We start from the raw sequence: 20,917 nt of genomic DNA, 5'->3' as shown, positions 1-20,917 counted from the left end.
CACTATCATTATTGCTTTTATCATCACATAAGTATTTTCAATATTATTATTTTCATAATCACCATCAATGTCATTATCTTCATTATCATAACTTCCATTATCTTTAGGATTTTATTACTATTATTTGTTTTAAAAAACCTGATTTTTATCAATAATCAAGATTTTAATTGATTTTGTTACCTTTGTACCTATGATATATCCATGTATCGTGGTAAGAATTGCTGGAGGGACTAGGAAAGATCTCTTTGAGATATATAGCATACAGAGTAAAAATATTGAGGTATACATTTACCATGCTCAGTTCTCTGTAAAAGGTGTATCAAACTTGTAAATCAACTACTCTGGAAAAAAAACGACAACACAACAACGACAACAACTGGTCTCCTGGTTGAAGTCGAGTGGATCACTCGACTTTTGGATCTCCAGCACGAGCAGTTCGTACTTTGTATATTCAACATCCCACTCACTGACACAATAAATATGTTATCACTCCACGAGTGGAGAAAGCACCATTCAGCAGTATAATTGTATCAAATGCCTGATGTGAACACATCAAATGCAGCTTGCAGTACATCACACATTAGTAAAAATTCACATTTATCACATCACTATTGGTCAATACATCACTACAAAATCTACGTATAAAAACTACCGTTTCGGCATAACCTATGGCCATTGATCCTGCCATTGGCGGCTGAAGTCACTCTGACGGACTGTGTGTGAGATAAAAATTACAAGTCCTGTCTTCCTTTTGTATAAAAACAGAGAACTTGACATTGAAATATAATTGCTACTTGTCTGCACAAGAAACAAGATTTACTGTTAGAATACATGAAAGATTTGTCAACCAAATGCCAAGTACACACGCTTCATATATTCTTGGCAGTGTGAAGTGCCATGACATATTTTGCTGAATCGAATTGAATCCACGTCAAAATTAACGCTCATGATTATGATTGTAAGCTACTTTTTCCTACGTTTTTGAACAGTTCTTTTTTTTTGTATCACAGCATAATTTTTAGAAACAATAAGATATTGAGTTTCACAAGATGTTCACTGAAGACAGCGTATTGTCTCACTGAGATTGCAGCATTTCTTCGTCCGTTTGGAGTTGAGGGGGTACTACGAGAGACTCCAGGGGAGAACACTATGTCCAAGTTTGTGCCTCACGTGTTCACTTCTGACGATACATGTCATGAGTCCAGACGCCCTCGAGTTTCCGGGATGATCAGAGCACATCTCCGTCTCGGCATGACCGTCAAAACGGGTCCAGGCGCTACCATCTAGCCCGGCCAGGTCCTGGGCCTACAATGCGCTCTCGGACTCTACGCAAATACACCACATCTGGTCTTGGGACAGTTGTAAGGTCCAGGTCCCATCACAAATCACCAATTCCTTTCAGTCCCCATGTCTCTCATGAGAGTCTGTCCAAGGTTGTCTAGCTGTCTCCCTCCCACAAAATACATCTCTTAACAATTGTCTCTCACAGCGAAGTGAAGGATATAAAATATAAATTATCTCTCGTTTACTATGGTACAACTTGTGATAAATAATAAAAATGATATTTACAACATTTACAGCATTTGGAATATCTTACAGGTCCCTGTGGAGGTAAGAGGGGAAGAAAAGGAAGACAAAAAGAAAGAGAAAATGATCAATGGAGCTCATTAACAGACTGTAATACAAAATATGACACATGAAATGTGAGTGCTCATGAATGTTTAGAAACAACAGATACAGGCCCCTCTTATAATATAAAATTTTGATTAATTGCACGAGTAGTACAAATAATAAGTCAATAATGAATCATGTATTGTGTATAATTGAACGTTAGTCTTTACACAACAAAACATCCTAGCTGTATTTTACGGAATGTACCACAAGTCAATCCATGACTGGGACATAACAGCCAATCAAAATCATAATGCACATGCTGTTCAATGGTAAGTTTTCAGATGATTAACATATTCATTCATAAACCAATGTGGTGTTATGGGTTCTAGGGAATGAAAATCACATTTTGTCACAAGAATGTATTTGGGGATGAATTTCTCATTCACAACATTTTTTCCTACCAACTGCCGACTGGACATTCAGAACTATTTGGGGGAAAGTCTGATCACAAGATAATTGACTGAGAGACAGACTAGCAGACAAACATAATGAAACATCCAGACAGAAAGTGGGCAGGGACAGGATTTATAACAAAAAAATACCCACTAGTTTGGGGTATGAGGGGAGAGGAGGGGATGGAGGAGGATGAAAGGAGGAGGAGAGAGGAGTTGCCATGGTTACTCTGTGGTGGAGGGGATAGGGGAAGTAGAGTGTGGGGAGTATGAAATCAAATTAATTGGCTGAATTCAATCTCCACCTACTGTCTCACCTGAGTCATGAATGGAATGTTAAAGGTAATAATCTTCCTTGCCCCCTGTCCGGGAAACATTTTCCGCAATAGCCGCCACAGATGCCACTAACTCTGTGATTTAACTGTGAACAAAACGCCGAGAGAGGTCATGTATTAAATAAAGAGTTAACATTGCAAAGTTTCACATCAAAGTAGAAAAAAAAAACAGACAAACAAATGTTGTGATTACCAATCTCCAACTTCCAGATGTGATACCATACTTTATGATGTGTTACATCACTCTCACGCCATTTATATTTCTGGTGCCACAAAAATGATTCCTACCAATGCTGGCTGCCTTTGTCAGAGAGTACTGTGCAAATAAACATGCTTGATAGACCAGAAATTTAAAACTATATGTCAATGCATTAGCAATTGAAACCTGTATCACTAAAATCATGTTTAAATAAAGTGCTGAAATCTTTCTGACAAGTGGTCAGATTTTAATAATGAGTTTTGCAGGGTAAAATTGAGGATTCTCAAGATGACAGGCACTCATGATTTTTTTGTTTTGTTTATGCAGCTGCAGTTTGTTTTTTTACTTAATCATAATGGCAAAATCATACTGAGACTATGCTGAATTTTAACGAAACTTGCTAATGACATGAAGGAGAACTACTCACTGGATCTCTTAATATTCTTCGTGACACCGAGTGGCCCTCGGTGGCCCAGTCTAAGTCTGCCGCCACCAAGAGGCCGGTGCCATTCAGGCTGAGGTGAAACCGTCCCTGAGGACAGCTGACTGCGCTGTAGCAGTCCCCAGCCGTGGCATACGGGATGAAATGGCCGAGATGGACCCGCGAGAAAGTTGCGTCATCAGCTGGACAGAAATGACGGGGAACAAAATTTTTCAAAAATCACAATCAAAATGGTGTTCCTTCTCATCTGTATTTGTCAAAATATAAGAAATGTACAGATTCAACAGATCATTATAATGTGTTGACTGTTCTCTCTACACTGGAGACTAATTTCTGTTCACATGTATTCACTGTTCACACAATTACATAGGTGTACAAAAGACAGTTTTGGAAAGCCCCTTCTAGCGAAAAAGGTGATGATCACTGAGGTCACACTCACAACATTTTCAAATGTAAAAAAAACAAAAACACCCCCCCCCAAAAAAAAAAAACCAAAACAAAACAAAACAAAAACAAAAACAAAAACAAACCAGCATCCCTGATCTATACATTCAGGCGATCAGCTATACACTCAAATTTGGCCAGTCAGGAAAAATGAAAACAAAATAATAGCACATGCCAAAACACAGATGCTCACAAGAAAATAATTTTAGCAATAATAAACAAAACTGGCACTTACTTATGACTTCTAATGATGTCACGTTCAGCCTAACTTTGCTGAATGAGGTAAGACCGGGTTGGCGGTGTCCATACTCTGTACACTCACAGTTGTCATCGCGGGCCCCGTGATTGGGGCACTGGGTGGGATTCAACAGCCTGGATGGGGGAAAAAATAATTAAAAGTCTACCATCAGTATCAGTTCTTAACCTGTCGAGTTAAAACAAGGAGTTAAAGCATAATGATGATAGGGCAGCCAAAGTTTGCCAAAACAAAACAAAACAAAACAAAACAAAACAAAACAAAACAAAAAAAAATTAACTACTGCATACTATGAAAAGGAAAACATATCTTACAGGTTAAAAAAAAAAGGTGGAGTTTGGTTTGAACATGGAGAAATGGTCCAGCTAAAAAAACAGGGATGCTAATATTCACACATCCAAACAAGCAAGGCTCAAAAGAGCTACCACAGAAATATGTGTGTGTTATATGCATCTCAATAAGGTTTGGATGCTCAATGTTTGTATTGGTAAATTATTGTGGCTACAGTCTTCGGCAATTAAAGTTTTCATAAGCACGGTTTCAATTTTGCTACTTTGCACAATTTAGAATAATTATGAATTCACATTATCAACCATTAAAAATAAACTTTAATTGGTATCTCCACAAATGTTTCAACATCACCAAACATCAACAGGCTACAGAACTTACATATCCCCATAATAAGGGAATTTTTGAATGAAAAAAACATTTTCCTACCTCTTGGGATAAATTTCTGAATAATTTTCTGCCTCTCCGGCAGGCAGGGTGAGGTATTCTGCAGGGGCACTGCTGGCCATCCCATGGCAATAGATGGTGAGCAACCTCCCCTGTATCAACATGGTATAGTCCCCATCTTCATGCACGTCTTGTGTCACCTGCAGGTCTCTGCAACTGGTTGGTGGGCCTGGATGAGGTGAGAAATGATGTGTGTTTAGTGGAGGGACTCAAATGATCATTAAAATACATTTAAAAAGAAAAAGAAATGTATCCTGTAAAACAGAGGCCCCTGAACCCTGTAACATTTGCCTATGTATGAAGTCAAACATGACTGGGGTTGAAGCTAATAAGAATGCAGTGATAGGCATTCAAGATAGTTCTTTATTCTAGATTTTGATTCGAAGCAAACACTTTTACACAACAAAGTCAGGCCTTTACATATTTCAAAGATGCAACAATATATTTCAGTCTTATTGTAAAGGAAAGAAACATAATGAATGATATGGATTAAAAAAGAAACCTCAAGGATTCTTTTCAATATTCACACAGCCCAAAAGGGACAAAATGAATATTACATGGTAGAAACACACCATGACATGAATTCATTTCAAGCCACTCTCTATCAAAGCGAAAGTACAAAATATAACACTACCATCTCATCAAAGAGTCATGTAAATTGACATTCAATAGTTATCCAAGTCAGTGCCAGCAGAAGCTTCTCTTATCCTTATGGCAGAATGACTTTCCAGTATGCTGCCTCTTAAAAAGTGTTAAAAAAACCCTGTGTAATGACCCCAAATAACCCCCAATAAATCTTGCTCTATGTAAAGACAATGTTTCTCCTATGAAATGGTGGCTGAAACAATACTGCTTCTATGAAATCCGACCTGTCGGCATCATTCAAGCGCCTCCTGTCGGTATGAATGATCCCTAATTGTTTCACATCTCAATGGAGCCGGCTCTCTGATGCCAGAAATGGTCACCCTGTGCCTACAGCAGCTCTCTGATGCCCTGAACCACACGAATGCAGTGACATCTAACACTCGCTCATTCACACAATAATGATGACTTTAAAAGCAGACATGAGTGAGAAGGGAAGAATCACATAACACAGTTCTGGGTTGGGGGGGGGGGGGTTTCCTGGGGGGGGGGGGTGAGCTCCTTTGAAGAGGAGCAGGGAGAGGGTTAGGGATTGGGGAGGGCTTTGTGAAATTGGGAAGAGGGTGAGGGGAGGGGATGTTTTTGCCACCAGCAGTTTGTTCGTCTGTCTGTTCGCAAAATAACTCAAAAAGTCGTGATTGGATTTGGATGAAATTTACAGGAAAACTTGATAATGACACAAGGAACGGATTACTAAAATTTCATAGTGACCTGGGAATTCTAATGGATTTTTGAAGAAATTTAGTATCTTTTGGCAAACAGGGTCAATGATCTAGGAAGTTCAAGCTGTGCGTATTTGAGGTTTGGATATATTTGGAGGTAAACACTTGAAAGGTCTCTTTATCATTGGGAAATTGGGTGATTTTCAACATGCATGTACAAGTGGAAATGTGCTGCTTGGTAGAGGTCTGCGCTCTCCGAGTGCTTTTCTAGTTCTACAAAGATGTCATTACTGCACAGAAATGCGATATCAACCTAACCCTGTGGACACAACCACAGTGCTAATAGGAGAGGAAAATGGTGGACTGGCCAACTTGAGAGTCACAGGAGGTGAACCTTGCCACAACAAACATGGTAATTATGTGTGCCAACTACCATTTGGAGGAGGAAGAAGAGGAAGCCAGGGGATCCACTGGAGTAAAGGGTGCATGGGATTTGCAAACTTTTACCATGCAATACCAGCAATATCTGCTGAGAGAAGAAGGGGGGGGGGGGGGGGTGGGTAGAGGGGAGGAAAAAAAATCAGCAAAGTACAGAGAATGAAATCTCGGGGGACCAAGAAGGAGGGGAATGATTTAGGGCTTGCTGGCAGGAGGAAAAGCAAATCCCCCCAGGGGTAGCTGGTTAACCCTGGAGCACTGGAGCAACAGTTCCCTTTACCCTCACGTGACCCCAGAGTGCACTCCGGCTAGTGTGGGAATCAGGTTTGCATTTCACACATAGTCTGAAGGAAAATTGTCCCCAGGGGAGGCCCGAGTTAAGGGGCCACTTTCAAATTGCACATTATTCCACTTTTCTCTACAAATAGCTTTCCTACACTTTTTTTTTTCTAACCCTTTCCAAGTGACATACCCTCGAGCTACTGCATGTCACTCATGGATTATGCTCAGTCGCAGATTCGAAAATATTTTCCTTTTCTTTTTGTATGTTATCAGATAAGAAACTGTTCTAGATCTACTGTAAATGTTTCATTAACATTTGCTTCGAATCTAACATCCATAAAACATAACAGTTGCTGGATTCTAGGGTATGGTCCTGATAGTCAATGATAAAGAATACATCCACAACAAAAACAGACAAAGTTTGTGCAAGATTTTACCCTGATTATGATGCACTATTCACAGATCACAAACTTGAGGAACATTTCAGTGGCACAAGAACCGACAAACCTCAAGGTCATTCAGACTCATGGTTTGCAATAATTTGTTGGAGAGCAAGAACTTTCCTTACACCCTATGCATACAAACTTAGCAAAACGATAGATAGGATATCAAGTTCTTGTGAGAACATATCACGCTCGCCGCAGCGGGCTGGAAGAGATATTGCCATTTAGCCTGGGGCGTAAGAGCGTAATGACGCTGTCACACTCTCATTCCCATTCTGTGACCTATAATGTCTCTCTTCATTACACCAACAGCTATGAGTGGGACCACTCGTGGCATTATGCAAGTCTATACACATGTACAGCCACACAATCCCGCACTCGTAGAACGAATCATTGTAGCTATGCAATCACAAACAAATTATACAATCACACACTCACAAAACATACACAAAATCACACTCACAAAACATGTACAATCACACACTAAAAAAAAACAACCCACATACTCACAAAACATATGAAGATTTTTATCGCAAAATAAGCTAAGCACCATTTTTAAACATTTCAAAGTAAGTCCATCATCAGATAGAGCAAGATTAAACCTTTCCAGTGATACCTCATTTGTTACACAACAAGGAAAATAATCTTGAAGTTATGATTAAAAATATCCTGTATTTTCTTATTATTTTCTCCTTTTTTATGCAGCTTTAATCACAAATATCTCAACTTGACAAGAATGAATTTAGCTTGTTTTGCGATAAAACTTCATATATAGGTCCTACATGTACATCACACACTCACAAACACACAATATCACACACACACATATCGCATACAATCACACACTCACAAAACACACATTCGCAAAAATCACAAAATATCTACATTCACACATTCACAAAAACACATACCGTACACTATAGCTCTTCAACAACCTCACACTTGCAACATTCATACAAATTACACATTCTCAAACACATACTACTCCTCAAGACAGCTCTGTATTATAGTGCAGGCTAGTAAGAGATGGGCAAAAATGCAATTTCTCCTGAGCTGTAACAGTAGGAAATACTCACATGGGCGTTGGTTACAGGTCCTCTCTGACATGGGCTTGATAGCTGGGTGTCCACAGAATCGGTCAGGCATGACCTTACCATGGCGGGCCTGGCACTCCACCCTGCGTCCCTGCACACCATCACCACAGGTCTTGGAGCACTGGTGGACATTGGACGGATGAAGAGATGGTCATCATCGTCTAAGATTTACATTCAACTTGATTATAATTTCTCAAATGGAACATGATAAAAATGAACTGCATCTTGAGTGCACACAGCACCACTGACAGCCAATTTATTCTCTGTATCTCCCCATCCCATCCCATATCCCACCACCATATTGGGAGGGGGTGGAGGGAGGGATAAAGAATTAAAGGTTCCCTGATATACATTGGCATACAGCAGATATTCAACTTGTGGTTTAGGAACTGACCCAGTGTCTGCATAATTAATGGCACACCAGGTGATGATATGAAGAGTTTGATCCACAAAACGACTTAACTCCATTCTCATTAAAGTTGAGATATTTGCGAGTAAAACTGCTTAGAAAACCAAGAAAATAATAAGAAAATATGGGATACTTGCAATCATATAACTTCAAGAATATTCTGTGTTATGTAACAAGTGAAGCATCAAACTCTTAATTTCTATTCCATCTTACAACCATGACAGCCTTCTATTGCTTGATTACTAACTTACAGAAATACAACTTTAACATTCCACAGCTGACCTTTCACAATCAAATCATATCTCTAGTAGATTGAAAATGAGAAATTAACGGCAGGACTTATGCAAGACGCATAATAATGGTGAGATGGAAGGTCTCATGCAATGACATGATAATGTATTAAATGCCAGGGGGCTGGAAAATGGAGAAAGGAGGGGCAGAAAGATGAAAGGGGAGGGGGGGGGGGGTAGGGGTATCTCACCTCATTCCATGGGCCTGTATTCCAGTGGACATTGCCCACACACGGTCCCATGTTGCAGCGCCTGGTGTCCGGCGGCCTGGAGACCTGCCGACAGGCTCTGGGGTCGGCCGGGATCCGCCAGCCGTCCGCACTCAGACTTTGGCAGGTGACCTCGCGAGTCTGCTCACCCGCTCCGCAGGTTCTCGTGCACTGGGATCACGAAGGGAGGATCAAAGCATGTGGGCTTTACACACCATTGTGAAATGTGGGACACATGAGCTATTGTTTCTGGATTATTCTGGCCAAAGGGTCATAATGTTCTAAACTGAAGTGAAGAGTGAGTATATTGTAAAAGATTCTCTAAACACTGCTGGGCAGAATACTTGATGCATAATGTGGGATGGTGTTTAGTTTGGAGTGGTGTAGTGAGGCATTTTCTAGTGAGATGTGATGTGGTGAGGTGTTGTGTTTGGTGTGGTATAGTGTGGTATTGATTAGTGAGATGTGCTTGTAGTGTGGGAAAGGTGTTGTGTTTAGTGTGGTGTTGTATTTAGTGTGGTGTAGTGTGGTGTGGTGTAGTAATGTTCGCTGTGAAGTGGTGAATGCTGGTGTCTTTTCTTTAATTGGCAGTGGTAATTATGATGGTAGAAAAAGGCTTTACCTCTGCCCATGTGCCTTCCACCCAGAATGCCCTCTTGTCGAAGATTGGCTGAGGACAAGGGTCCGGGCTGCACTTCTTGGTGGTGCTGGGGCGGGCCCTGGTCTGCCTGCAGTACTCGTCGCTGACCTCCGCACCCCGGTTGTCACGGCACCAGACCTCTCGCTGCTTGACCCCGCCCCCGCAAGACTCCGAGCACTGCAAGACACCAGGCACGCAGAGAATGTGATACAAAGTTCACCAAGAGCTCAGGATGCAAGCGATATCTATTTCAGCTATTCATGAACCCTACTTCCAGGTGATGTTTCCACAACAATAAAAATTTGTTCCAATGTCTGATGGTACATGTATGTTTCACACAAAGACCATTACAATATGTCAAATTCTATGCAGCAAAACATTTCCATGCACATCAACTAAGATCTTTACAGACACGTATGATTATTTAAAGCATTTGCATACCAACAGAGGAATATGTTTTCTAAAAGGCATATTTGTGTTCAAGAGAACTACTTCCATTATAGTTGCCGTAATGAATTGTATGTGAATATGTAGCATCAAACTCAGCACAAAGCTCTACCTTGAAGCAAATACACTCCCAACACATGGCAATACTACTATATAGTTGAAAAACCATGACAATTGCTTATCAGTTACCACAGAAACAAGAAATCATTCCCAAACAAGGCACATCTTCCCAAGGAGTGGGACAAGACTGTGATAAAACTACAAAATTTGACCAAGATGCAACCAGGGAGGACTGGGTGAGACGGGTGAGAAACTGACCTGACTCCAACGCCCCTTCTTCCATCGGTAGGTGGGGCAAGAGGGGCGCCGACACCGCTTGCTTCTCCGCGGCTTCTTCTCCGCACACAGGTTCTCATTGACCACGGTCCCCTCGCTGACGCACAGGACATCTCGCTCCTGGGTGCCCCGCCCACATGTCACCGAGCACTGCAGCAAAGTGGGGGAAAAAAAGGATGACCTTGATTTGACAAGAACCTATAGTGTATCTTACCCTTCATTTGCATATTTCTGCCTCTCATTCTTTATAATCTGCAATAATAAGACTACAAAAACAGTGACATGTCTCACATAGGCATAGATGTAGGGCTTACAAATGAAAATTCATAATAAACTAATCATAAACATTAGATATCACACAGTGGCACTTATGAATAGTAATTGATATGGCTTAAAAGTGACCAAAAAAAATCAGTACAGGCACATGAGCACAGCAAGATGAAGATGCAGCGAAAAATCATGACATTCTCCTTTTTTCATTGTAGTGCAATCAGAAAAATCAGACTCTATTCCTGCACTTTGCAAAGGTAGATAAATAGGTAGATGGATGGAGGGAGAGAAAGAGAGGGGAAAGAGAACAACAGATGGAGAGGAAGGAGAGATTGAGAAGAACACAGACCGAGTGCTGATGGAGAATGAATGGTTTTGTTTGGACATTCATGACATGTTTGGGGGCTATTAGGGGGGCTCCATCACTGGTGTACTCCATCTCATCCCGCCATCACCATCTACCACTCCGGTGGGAGGGCGCATCTTCCTACTCCCATGATAAACAGAATGACCTCTGACCCCTGGAGGGAATGCTGCAATCAGCTATCTTGTCATCACGGCCTAGCCCTGTGGGACACTGCTAGATGGGGAGGCAGGCCTCCATCATTTATCAAAAGGAAGAAAAAAAGTCAGATAAAAACAGAATGTCATCTTTGAATAGCAGCGGGATGGGTCCGTTCAAGAATCGAGTGCCCACAGATTCATCTCGATCACAGCAAGCTGATTCGGAATGACGCTCCCAGCCAAGATGAATCTCGCATCACTAGAAAGGGGCATCCATCTCTGTATTTAAATGAATCATGGTCTTAACAGAAGGGGGCAGTCTTCACAAGAGATGCTTCCATTAGTCCCCGCCCCTTGGTGTGAGACATCAGCAACATCCCTTGACCTCAGTCAAACATGAACTTCAGCACTGGGTGATACACGTACTCCGTTCAGAGTTTTTCAGCATGTATCATCCACATCCTGATCCAAACAACAACGGCAAATAGCTGTCATATCTAGGTGGCTTCAATACGCACGATTACAGCAGTTCATATTACTTCATTATGGTGATAAAATGCTTCGTAAATAATCTTTTATGACCTATTGTATATGAGCTCTTAAAAGAATCATAATTACTATTTGTACACAAATACAACTTAGCGAAGACAGAAACAATGATGTGATAAACCATTGTGTTTAAACAAAGCACTGCAGATGAAAACGAGGACAACCGACCGAAAAGCACCACATACAATGAACTGCAGTTATCAAGTATAAAGCTACAATTGCAAATGATTTCATTGATGGGACAAGGAGGAAAATTAAAAAAAAAACACTGCCAAAGGCATTTTCAGAAGAAATGAGGTTACCCTCTCAGTATGATATGAAGGAGGTCACATAACAGCTTCGGGTGAGAATCTTGCTAGTAATTCTCCATTCCCTCTCACTCTCTCTCCGTTTCCTGCGATCTGTGATGAGAACACACACACACACACGCTCTCTACTTGGGCCATGGTGTTACCATGGAAACCTAATTCAGCATCCCTTGGTGTCCTCCAGCCCCCCTGCCTGCATCCTGTAGGACATCATTACTGCTGCAGGAGCCTCATGCCCCTCCTCTTTCTTATCCAATCAAGCCGTGGAATTTCCAAGCATCCAAAAGTCATTTAAGTGGAAGCTTGTTGCTCCTCTATAAGGTTTGGTCCCGAGTGGGATAGACATGGCTAGGGTTTTGTCAGACTCCGACACATATTTCAAGTAATTATGTTCTTTGCAAAAGTGGCACAAATTGTGTGAGAGGAGCAGACTTAGTACTATTTTTGTCCAGAACGATCATTATATGAAAAACTTGAGGAATTTTAAAGTTTTTTTTGTTATAAAAGTGATGTTGAGTGCAACCAAATAATCGGCAGACCGGTTAGTGTCATCGACTCTCGACTCTCAGCTCTCCCTTTGGTGCATGCATAAAATTACACGCCAAGAAGTCACGTTTCTGGTCAATAACTACTGCTCCTTCCTCCATCCCCCCCCCCCTCATGCTTTTAGGACTGCAAACATTCAAACATCAAAGTTGGACAGATTCCAAGAAGATATGTGCATTTCAATGCCCCCCCCCCCCCCCCCAAAAAAAAAAAAAAAAAAAAAAAATCATTCTAGATCAGGGAGGTCTTCACATTTTGTTGTGAGGACTCGAAAAAAAAAAAAATCTCTTTTCTTCTTTTTTTTTTTCAGGGAAACTCCTGCAGAATTCATGTGAAACCTAGAAATTGGCATAACTCTCTTTTTCTCTTTTCTTCAGGTATAATGTTAATGGAATCTCAACCATTACATACTTGTTTGGGGTTGATTTTCACTCCACTTATAGAACCCAATTTAAGTAAGGTGTGGAATTTAATTGTAACTCTGTTACACATTTCTAAGGACATGACCCATATTATTTCACCTTTACACCAATCTCGTAATAAAAAATCTTTGGCCTTTGAACCCCCCCCCCCCCCCCCCATTATTTCACAGACTAGACAAAGCCGGGTAGGAAAAGTCTTCTCCAAGGTTTTGTTTCTACAGAAGCTCAAGAATGTTCAAACAAACAAACAAAGTGGGAAGAACATCTCCATGTCCATTGTTTCTTTAATCACACCAAAGTTACATCAGATCAGAGGTATGCGATTTGTGATTTTACAGGCTTCATTATTTTGGGTGAGCTCTCATGAAGGAATTAAATCCTATTGTGTTACTGACCATGAAACAGAAACATGTTGAAAGACCTAGCTTCTTCTTTTTTTTTGGCGGGGGGGGGGGGGGATATGGAAGGGGCGGCGGAAGGTCACACATGACAAGTCATGTTCTGGAGCTACACATGTCACGTACTGTCATCTCTGAGACTGAAAACTAGGACAAATTCTTGCGAGTGCCTTCTGAGGTTCTCTTGTTGGAAAGGGCTCAATCTGCCCTAGTTGTTTCATGCAATATGGACATGGTTGAACAAGTACAGAGAATTTCGAGAGACACTAATGGATATTGCAACAGATTGACAAATTGCCCTACATTGATGCAAATGTAGGGCACTTTGTCAATCAGTTGCAAGAAAAACAACTCAAGGCAAGAATTTCATTAAGTTGAATAAATAATAATGGATATATTTTGTAGCTTATCTAACTCTTTCTCTCCCCCTTCCTCACCCCATTCTTTTCTCTCTCTCTCTCACACTAGCTCTGGTCCTCTTGACATTTAACCCATTAGTTCTAAGATACTGTAATTCCCCACAGACTTCACACACGTCATGCCCGGCTCCAGTAAGCGATAGGTTAAACTTTTAGTAAATATTCACCTCTGCCCAATCTCCCATCTTCCACTCGGCGCAGGCCTGTCTCCGGCATCGCCGCTCTGAGGGAGGCTTCCTCACCGTGCACTCGGCATCCGTTGCCAGGCTACCATCCTCGTAGCGACAGACGACCAGGCGAGTCTTCACTCCAAACCCACATGTCGCTGAGCACTGCATAAAAAAAAAACAAGTATCACAGACATCACAAAATCTGTTGTATTTGTATATCAACCTAGCTGAGACATCACAACATGTACTTGTGGTGCAGCAAAGTAACAACTACCGGTACATAAAATGGATAAGAAACAAAATCAAGGAATTACTGTAGTCAGTGCCATGAAACAAAGATAGATTATATAAGAAAAGCTTTATTAAACATAAAAACAAGGGAAACAATGTCAGCATCAACAATCAACTCTTTATTACAGTCTGCACAAGTTTACACGGCGCTACAGAGTGACCGAAATACACAAGCGAGGGCTCTTTCCTCGTACTCTACTCGGGTCATCTCTGATGCATATTACATCTGTAAACAGGAGCTGATTGCTATCAAAGCCTTTGGAGTTGAGGTCAAGGTAGATTCAAGACTACAAGAAAAGAAAACCACTCTCACAACTTGGTATAGGATTCTTAGAATTCTGCATTACAGCCACTATGTTAAGGCAAAGTAGATTATAGGACCCCTGCTTCACAACAGCGAGCACTGTACAGACTGCACCCACAGTTCACCCCGGGGGAAAAAATCCTGTAAACTTACACACTGTAGTAACATTATGTGACTTTTATGTTGTAATAAAATCATCCCCTTTCATAAAGAATCTAATCCAGTTACATGCCTCATATGTTTTCTGAGACATAGCGAGGTATTGTCGTTTCATAGCTTTACAGAAACATAGATGTTTGGCAAATTTTGCCAGAGAAGACAGACAAGCATAGAGATCTGGTAGATAAAGCGGAGTGGAATCCCTTGAGGAACCCTAGCCTGGGGTTTGGACAGACGACAAGGAGGAGAGAAGAAAATTTATTTCATGATCATATCATCTGACACATTTTTGACCCCAATCGCTGACACCCTCAACACATAAAATCCCCTCATGTTTATGAACACTGAGTGTCTATGGGCATAACCTCCACTTGCATGTACATGGAAGAGAGATGGATCGAGCCGGACCCCAGGGGCGCAAATGATAGCCCCTTTCTAATCAGAAATTCCAAAGCCGTTACTGCGAGCTGTTTATTTTCAGTCCATAAACCATCTCTTGACTTGGAAAACAAACACAGATGTATCTAGTGTCTGTCCAGAGCCGCAGCGGCCAAAGCACCAAAACTCCCCAGCCCCAGCATCGTCATGGAAGATGACTGACATCGGGGTATTGAGAAGCTGAAGAGATGGTCACTATGACAACAACTGGTATGGAAAGAAACATGTTTGGTCTAAAAGGCCATGATCTGCATGAAACATGTCCATATTTTTTCCCTCTGTGTAGTTAAGATTTTGGCCTGGGAAGATCTCTTCCAACAAAATTTTCTTCAGTTTTTTTTTTCTCTCTCTTGTTATTGTTCAGCAGGGGGACAAGTGTGGTTGCTTGTTTTTGTTTTTGATTTATTTCTTTTTTACTCCAGATGGAAGAGCAGTATAAAGGGCAGATGTGAGGCAGGGGACTACATATGTTTTCTCATGCAAAAATGCTGCCATCAGTAGGAAATCTTTATATAAGATGAAAGAATAGAGTTTGTACAAGTATGCATCTATCTGACATTAAAGGATGCTCTTGAAGAAATCATGAAAAATGACCTCATCTCTAAAGTTGCATCCTCTGCCTCCTACCTTCTCCCCTTCCTCACAAAAAAAAGTTTTTATTTGTTCTACCATATTCCTTAGTTAACTACCCCCAATGGCAGCCTACCAGCAGTTTCCATGACAACAGGTACATGTATATGAGAATCGTTCATCATTTCAGTAGTTGCCATGGCAACTGCAATCATCACAACTTTCAATGCTTCCACACTTTTTTTTTACTGAAGTGGATGCAAAATTTGATATGGCAATCCAAATCATTTTGGAACTGCCCTCTTTACATGAACATCGCCAAAGAAATGAGGAAGGATGGGATAGGTGATGCAGAGTACCTGTCATAACACTTCATCATCCCTGTTTCTACCAACACATAGTTCATAGGTCACTGCATCATAAAAAATTGTTGTAAATTCACTCTATAGAGAATAGACAGGATTCTTTGGCTTTAAGCTTTCAACACACCCTTGAGACCTTATCACATGCGGAGCACTCACTCTCATACACATACTCTCCTTTATGCCAGAGACAAGAGGCTGACGTGGTATCTCATATCCACTTCTGCTGGTCTTAAAAAAAAAAAGATTTTGATTAAGGGGATGGTTATCTTTATTCAAATGAACCATATTTGAACATGAAGTCAAGCAACTCAGATGATACATCTGGGAACAAGAAACAATTATGAGATGATGATGTAAAGCAAATGGGATGTGCTTGCTTCGTGCAGGATACCAAATAGAAGACAAAGGATGACTAGAAAGATGGAGGAGGGGGTTTGGGAGGAGGTATTAGGAGGACGGCACTGGGGGCATGTTCAAGACTGTGATGTGAATCGATGCTGCAGATGTCTGTGAGCCGCCATGGCGACTTGGGTATCACTGTAGGATCAGAAGGCATTCTTCTGAGATCTAGGCAGGGGATCCTGAACTCCACCAGCCTCCCTAATACCACTTGGCTTAGGGGGGGGGGGGGGGGGGAAGGGGTTAGCTTTGTCTGCTATTCCTTCAACATAACAAGGCATGCACTGACTACTTGGTGTGTGCAACAATCTACTGCAGCCGCATGAAAGTCTGAAGAAAGCATATTCAACACCCTCAATAGCCTCCTGAGAGTGTTTGGGATTGTACCAAACAAACAAACAAACAAACAAACAAACAAATAAACAAACAAACAGAAGGCCAACATCTGGTGGTAAGAGGGAAGTAAGAGAACAATACACATTGCCCCACTTAGCCATACAGTGTATGCCCATAACTTCCATAACTTCACAAAATCACTCCAAATGTATTTTCCTTCCCACCTGGGTAGCACAAATTTGGGATATTCCATTCAACCCTCTATTAAAGAGGGTTTACAAATCACCACTACAGTATACTTGGAGATACCGGTATTACAGTTCTGTGGAGAAATGCTGATGCCAGTGGAAAATGCCAAGTGTGTGGTAGCATAACTGTTACTATGGCAACAGGTGATACCACCATTTCTCCTCCCCCTCCCCTCAGTCATACCGGCTGCCAGACAGCAGCAGGTGACTGGAGGAAACAGCGGCTGCGGCCCACAACCATGGTGAAGGTGAGGTCACCCGTTCCCATGGCAATGCATCTGATTGGGTCTGGCCCCAAGTTCAGTGGCATGTCTGCCAACATCAGCGCCGAGCAGACATTGGATAATGAAGACGGCATGGGTTAAGTAACCCGAGAAATCCCAACATATGGTTCTGTTGCTTTCTCAGTAATCCTACCACAACATAAGAAAACACAACATGTAAATACCGGTGCATACACCCGGAACTGGTGGGCACACGTTGACAGAAGATGTCCCATATTCCAAGACCCAAAAAAAGTCAAACAAAACAAGATGTCTAAACATACTTTTAAAAAGAGAGCAAGTTGCTGCATCTCCCACGATGCCTTATAGCAGTGTTTGAAGTGTCTGTATACCGAAAGAGAAGCCAGGTGGTATTCAAATGGTCCAGTAAAAAGTTAGTCTGAAAAGAAAGGGTAACATTTTACAGACACAACAGCAAAAAAATGATCAATACTGGATTAAAATAAGGAAGTTATGAACTTCTTCAGATTTGCTAATTTTTGTAAAACAGTTCTCTGAGTGATTGAGGATGTCATCACTTCAAAATTTCCTGTTGATCGTGAACAAAACACCAGCTGACCAAATTTTTATCATTCTGCTCTGAAAGTATAAAACATAATGAAATTCCTGGCTAAATAACTTTAACATAAATGTAGATGACCAGTCAGATAATATGGGTATTAGGAGTTCTACTTCTTCCATCTTATAATCTCTCTGGTTCATAAAGTCTATTTTGACCCTTAGCAATGATATTTGCTTACAAGCACTCTTATGGAAAGAAATAACGAAGGTTCAAGGAAATAGCCTTCTATGTTTCACCTGTGCTTTTAACCCATTGAAGACTCGTATTGAGTATACTCTGGCAGGTGTCTATGGGAAATGCGTGTTGCCGCAAAATAAGTCCATCCTCAACAGGTTAATGCTACATTGCTGAATACTGTCAAAAACATGATTTATATTCGCGGCATGAAATTTTCGCGAATTTGGAGCCGACAGCCTTTTTTGTGGCATGAAATTTTCGCGAATTGCCACTGGCGTTCAATGCATGTAGTGTAGACAAAAACTTTCGCGTGCATTTTAATTTCGCGAATTTCGGCGCTCGCGAAATTCGCGAAATTAAAATGCACATGAAAATTCCTCGTTTTACAGTACACTGTTCCCAATAAATCCTTCTCCTGTATTCCTTTTAGAAAGTCTGAATGTCGCAGACTAACTAACGAGACCACAGCATCTCATGATTAATGTCTGTTACTATCAAATTCTTGTCATAAAATCTTTCTGAATGTCTATGATCTACTATGTAGCCACAATGTAAACTGCATCTTGGGATTGGACAAGCAAGATTCTTTAAAGGGATGGTATAGTTTTGGTCGAGATGGGGATTCAAGCTTTAACTCTTTGTGAAATAATTAGAAACCACTTACAGTGTATATGACATATTAAAGAGCATATGATTTTAAGAGGAATTATAAATTCATTTGATGGAAATTAGTTTTGAAATGGCTGAGATATCTAAAAACAAAGCAAAACAAAGTGGTCCTAATCAAGGGTAGGACCCACATTTTATTAAGACCTCTTTGTTTTTGGATATCTCAGCTGTTACAAAATGAATTTTCTTCAAATAAACTTTGAATTCCTCTTAAAATTGTATACTCTATAATATTTCATATTTCAAATCACATCAAAGAGGTTTCTAATCATCTCACAAAGAGTTAAAAACCTGAATCCCCATCTCAATCAAAACTATACCATCCCTTTAAACTCCTCGCTGTAAAAAACTCAGCCTGTGGATCGGATGAGAGGAGAAATGTTTAAGAAGCCAACTTTCAACACTCTCTGGTTTCGTGGGCCTCAAGCCTCCTGAGAAAAGGACTGTGTACACAAGGAGAGTGCTAAATCTGTCAAGTTGTGCATCAGGGAATCAGGTTTTGACACAAATCTTGCTCCAGGGGCCCTATTGCTTATCAATTCTGCACCTAAATCATATAAATCTCACCAAAAAAAAAAATGTAGGCAGCACACAATGTGGAACATGTCAATGCCATATTGTGACTCTTCTCAAAATGAAGTAAACAAAATACAACGAAAACATCAAAACTTCTGCAGCTTTGACTAGTATTTCAATTAAAAAGTTTCCAAGTGGTCAGAGAGCCCATGTTCATATTTTCTTGGATATTCAGAGTCATTGAATTGCCATCAAATTTCCACTGTTTACTTAATAGCATTTCACTCTGTCAAATCATCTGTAGAAGGGGAGATTTATGGAGTGACCATGAAGTTCTTGTCTTTAAAGAGGAAAGAGAGACAGAGAGGGCTGTTTGTAACAGGGTGTTCAGATGCAAGAAAAAAAAATTATACTAGAACGGTATAGCTATACCAAAACAGTAAAGCTATACCAGGGAGGTGTTAGAAAAGGAGAGACAACTCCTGCTCTCCTTTGAAGTCATGCGTGGCACCGCCGAGAAGTTATGCGTTCAACTACAGGTGGAAATCAGGTGCTTTGACAAAAAGGAGCATCAATAATCGGGGCTTGCGCTCTCACATCTAGAAATACTTGCCCCTACTGCATTTCGCTCTCTCTCTCTTTCAATGTGATGGCAACAATGAATTTGTGTACTTTGAATTGGAGCAGCGAATCAAAATGCAGTGTAAAACTGACAATTTTAACAGCAAATAGTTTAAAAGCACGCTGGTGCACGCTTCAGCGGAGTACTTTATTTGAAAGATCAAAATATCCCTGATTAAAGGATAGAAAACTAACATGCGGAAATGTGCGCATTATAGAAAAATATTAGGTTTTTAAGATGGCCTAATTTTCATTTCATTTCAATTTGCGCATTACGAAGAAACTAAAAATACATGTTTATAATATTGAATTCTTTCCTAAACTACTCTTAATCAATTCGAGTATTTCATTCAAAATTTTACGGGGAAATAAAGCTTGTCATTCAACGAAAGGTGAAATGCGTTCTTCGTCTCCGAACTTCGCCTTGCAACTAGAGCGGTACAGAGCATGACTTCAAAGCAAATAGTGGAATGCTAGACATCCCATTGTAACGCTTTGAACCAAAACATGTGTTTGCATGAATTACGAAGAGTTGTCTCTCCTTTTCTAACACCTCCCTGGCTATACAATGAATTCATACATCTGAACGCTAATGAAACGACGTATAACGAAACGAGGGTCAGAGCATCGTTTCGAACTAGAACTCGATAACAAATCAGCACTCCATCGTGTCCATTGTGCGTCTGAATGTATGGCGACCATTGAACAATATAACTGGGCGGGGCTTAATGGGAGCGCGTACAAAAGGTGACCCCATAGCTGTCACTCACGACCATGACAGCATGCGCAGAGGGAAACTGCACATCTATACGTTTTCCAGAATGGTCGAGATTAGCGTCTGAACGGTCTGTCGGTGATACAATGATTCTTTATACATCGTTTCTTTATCGAGTTTTGGCATAAACTGGCTTGCGTCTGAACAGGGGGTAAGACATATGCTGGTACAGTGACACAGCTTTGCAAAAAACCAATTTTACCAATGGTGTGTAGGAAGGAGGTAGAGGGTAGAATTAATGACTGGGG

The 20,917-nt window shown here is 40.8% G+C and overlaps 1 protein-coding gene across 1 annotated transcript in view; it reads right to left on the bottom strand.

The window, feature by feature from the left end:
- Positions 1 to 747: 747 nt before the first annotated feature.
- Positions 748 to 20,917, bottom strand: part of LOC139734050 (A disintegrin and metalloproteinase with thrombospondin motifs 9-like) — a 206,661-nt gene continuing 186,491 nt past the window's right edge. The window contains exons 29-38 of the mRNA XM_071644866.1: positions 13,953 to 14,117; positions 10,352 to 10,519; positions 9,569 to 9,763; positions 8,929 to 9,117; positions 8,021 to 8,159; positions 4,460 to 4,646; positions 3,722 to 3,858; positions 3,028 to 3,224; positions 2,384 to 2,487; positions 748 to 1,603 (exon numbers count right to left, since the gene is read on the bottom strand). Coding sequence (XP_071500967.1) covers positions 2,389 to 2,487; positions 3,028 to 3,224; positions 3,722 to 3,858; positions 4,460 to 4,646; positions 8,021 to 8,159; positions 8,929 to 9,117; positions 9,569 to 9,763; positions 10,352 to 10,519; positions 13,953 to 14,117 — 1,476 coding nt within the window. The 3' untranslated portion in view covers positions 748 to 1,603; positions 2,384 to 2,388. The remainder of the gene's footprint in view (positions 1,604 to 2,383; positions 2,488 to 3,027; positions 3,225 to 3,721; positions 3,859 to 4,459; positions 4,647 to 8,020; positions 8,160 to 8,928; positions 9,118 to 9,568; positions 9,764 to 10,351; positions 10,520 to 13,952; positions 14,118 to 20,917) is intronic.

The sequence above is a fragment of the Diadema antillarum genome, unplaced genomic scaffold (assembly GCF_040938485.1).
Source record: "Diadema antillarum isolate AM-2024a unplaced genomic scaffold, OU_Dant_1.0 seq00000507_RagTag, whole genome shotgun sequence".
Lineage (NCBI taxonomy): Eukaryota > Metazoa > Echinodermata > Echinoidea > Diadematoida > Diadematidae > Diadema > Diadema antillarum.
Note: the sequence above shows the minus strand (reverse complement) of the source record. Positions and strands in the feature narration are given on the sequence as shown.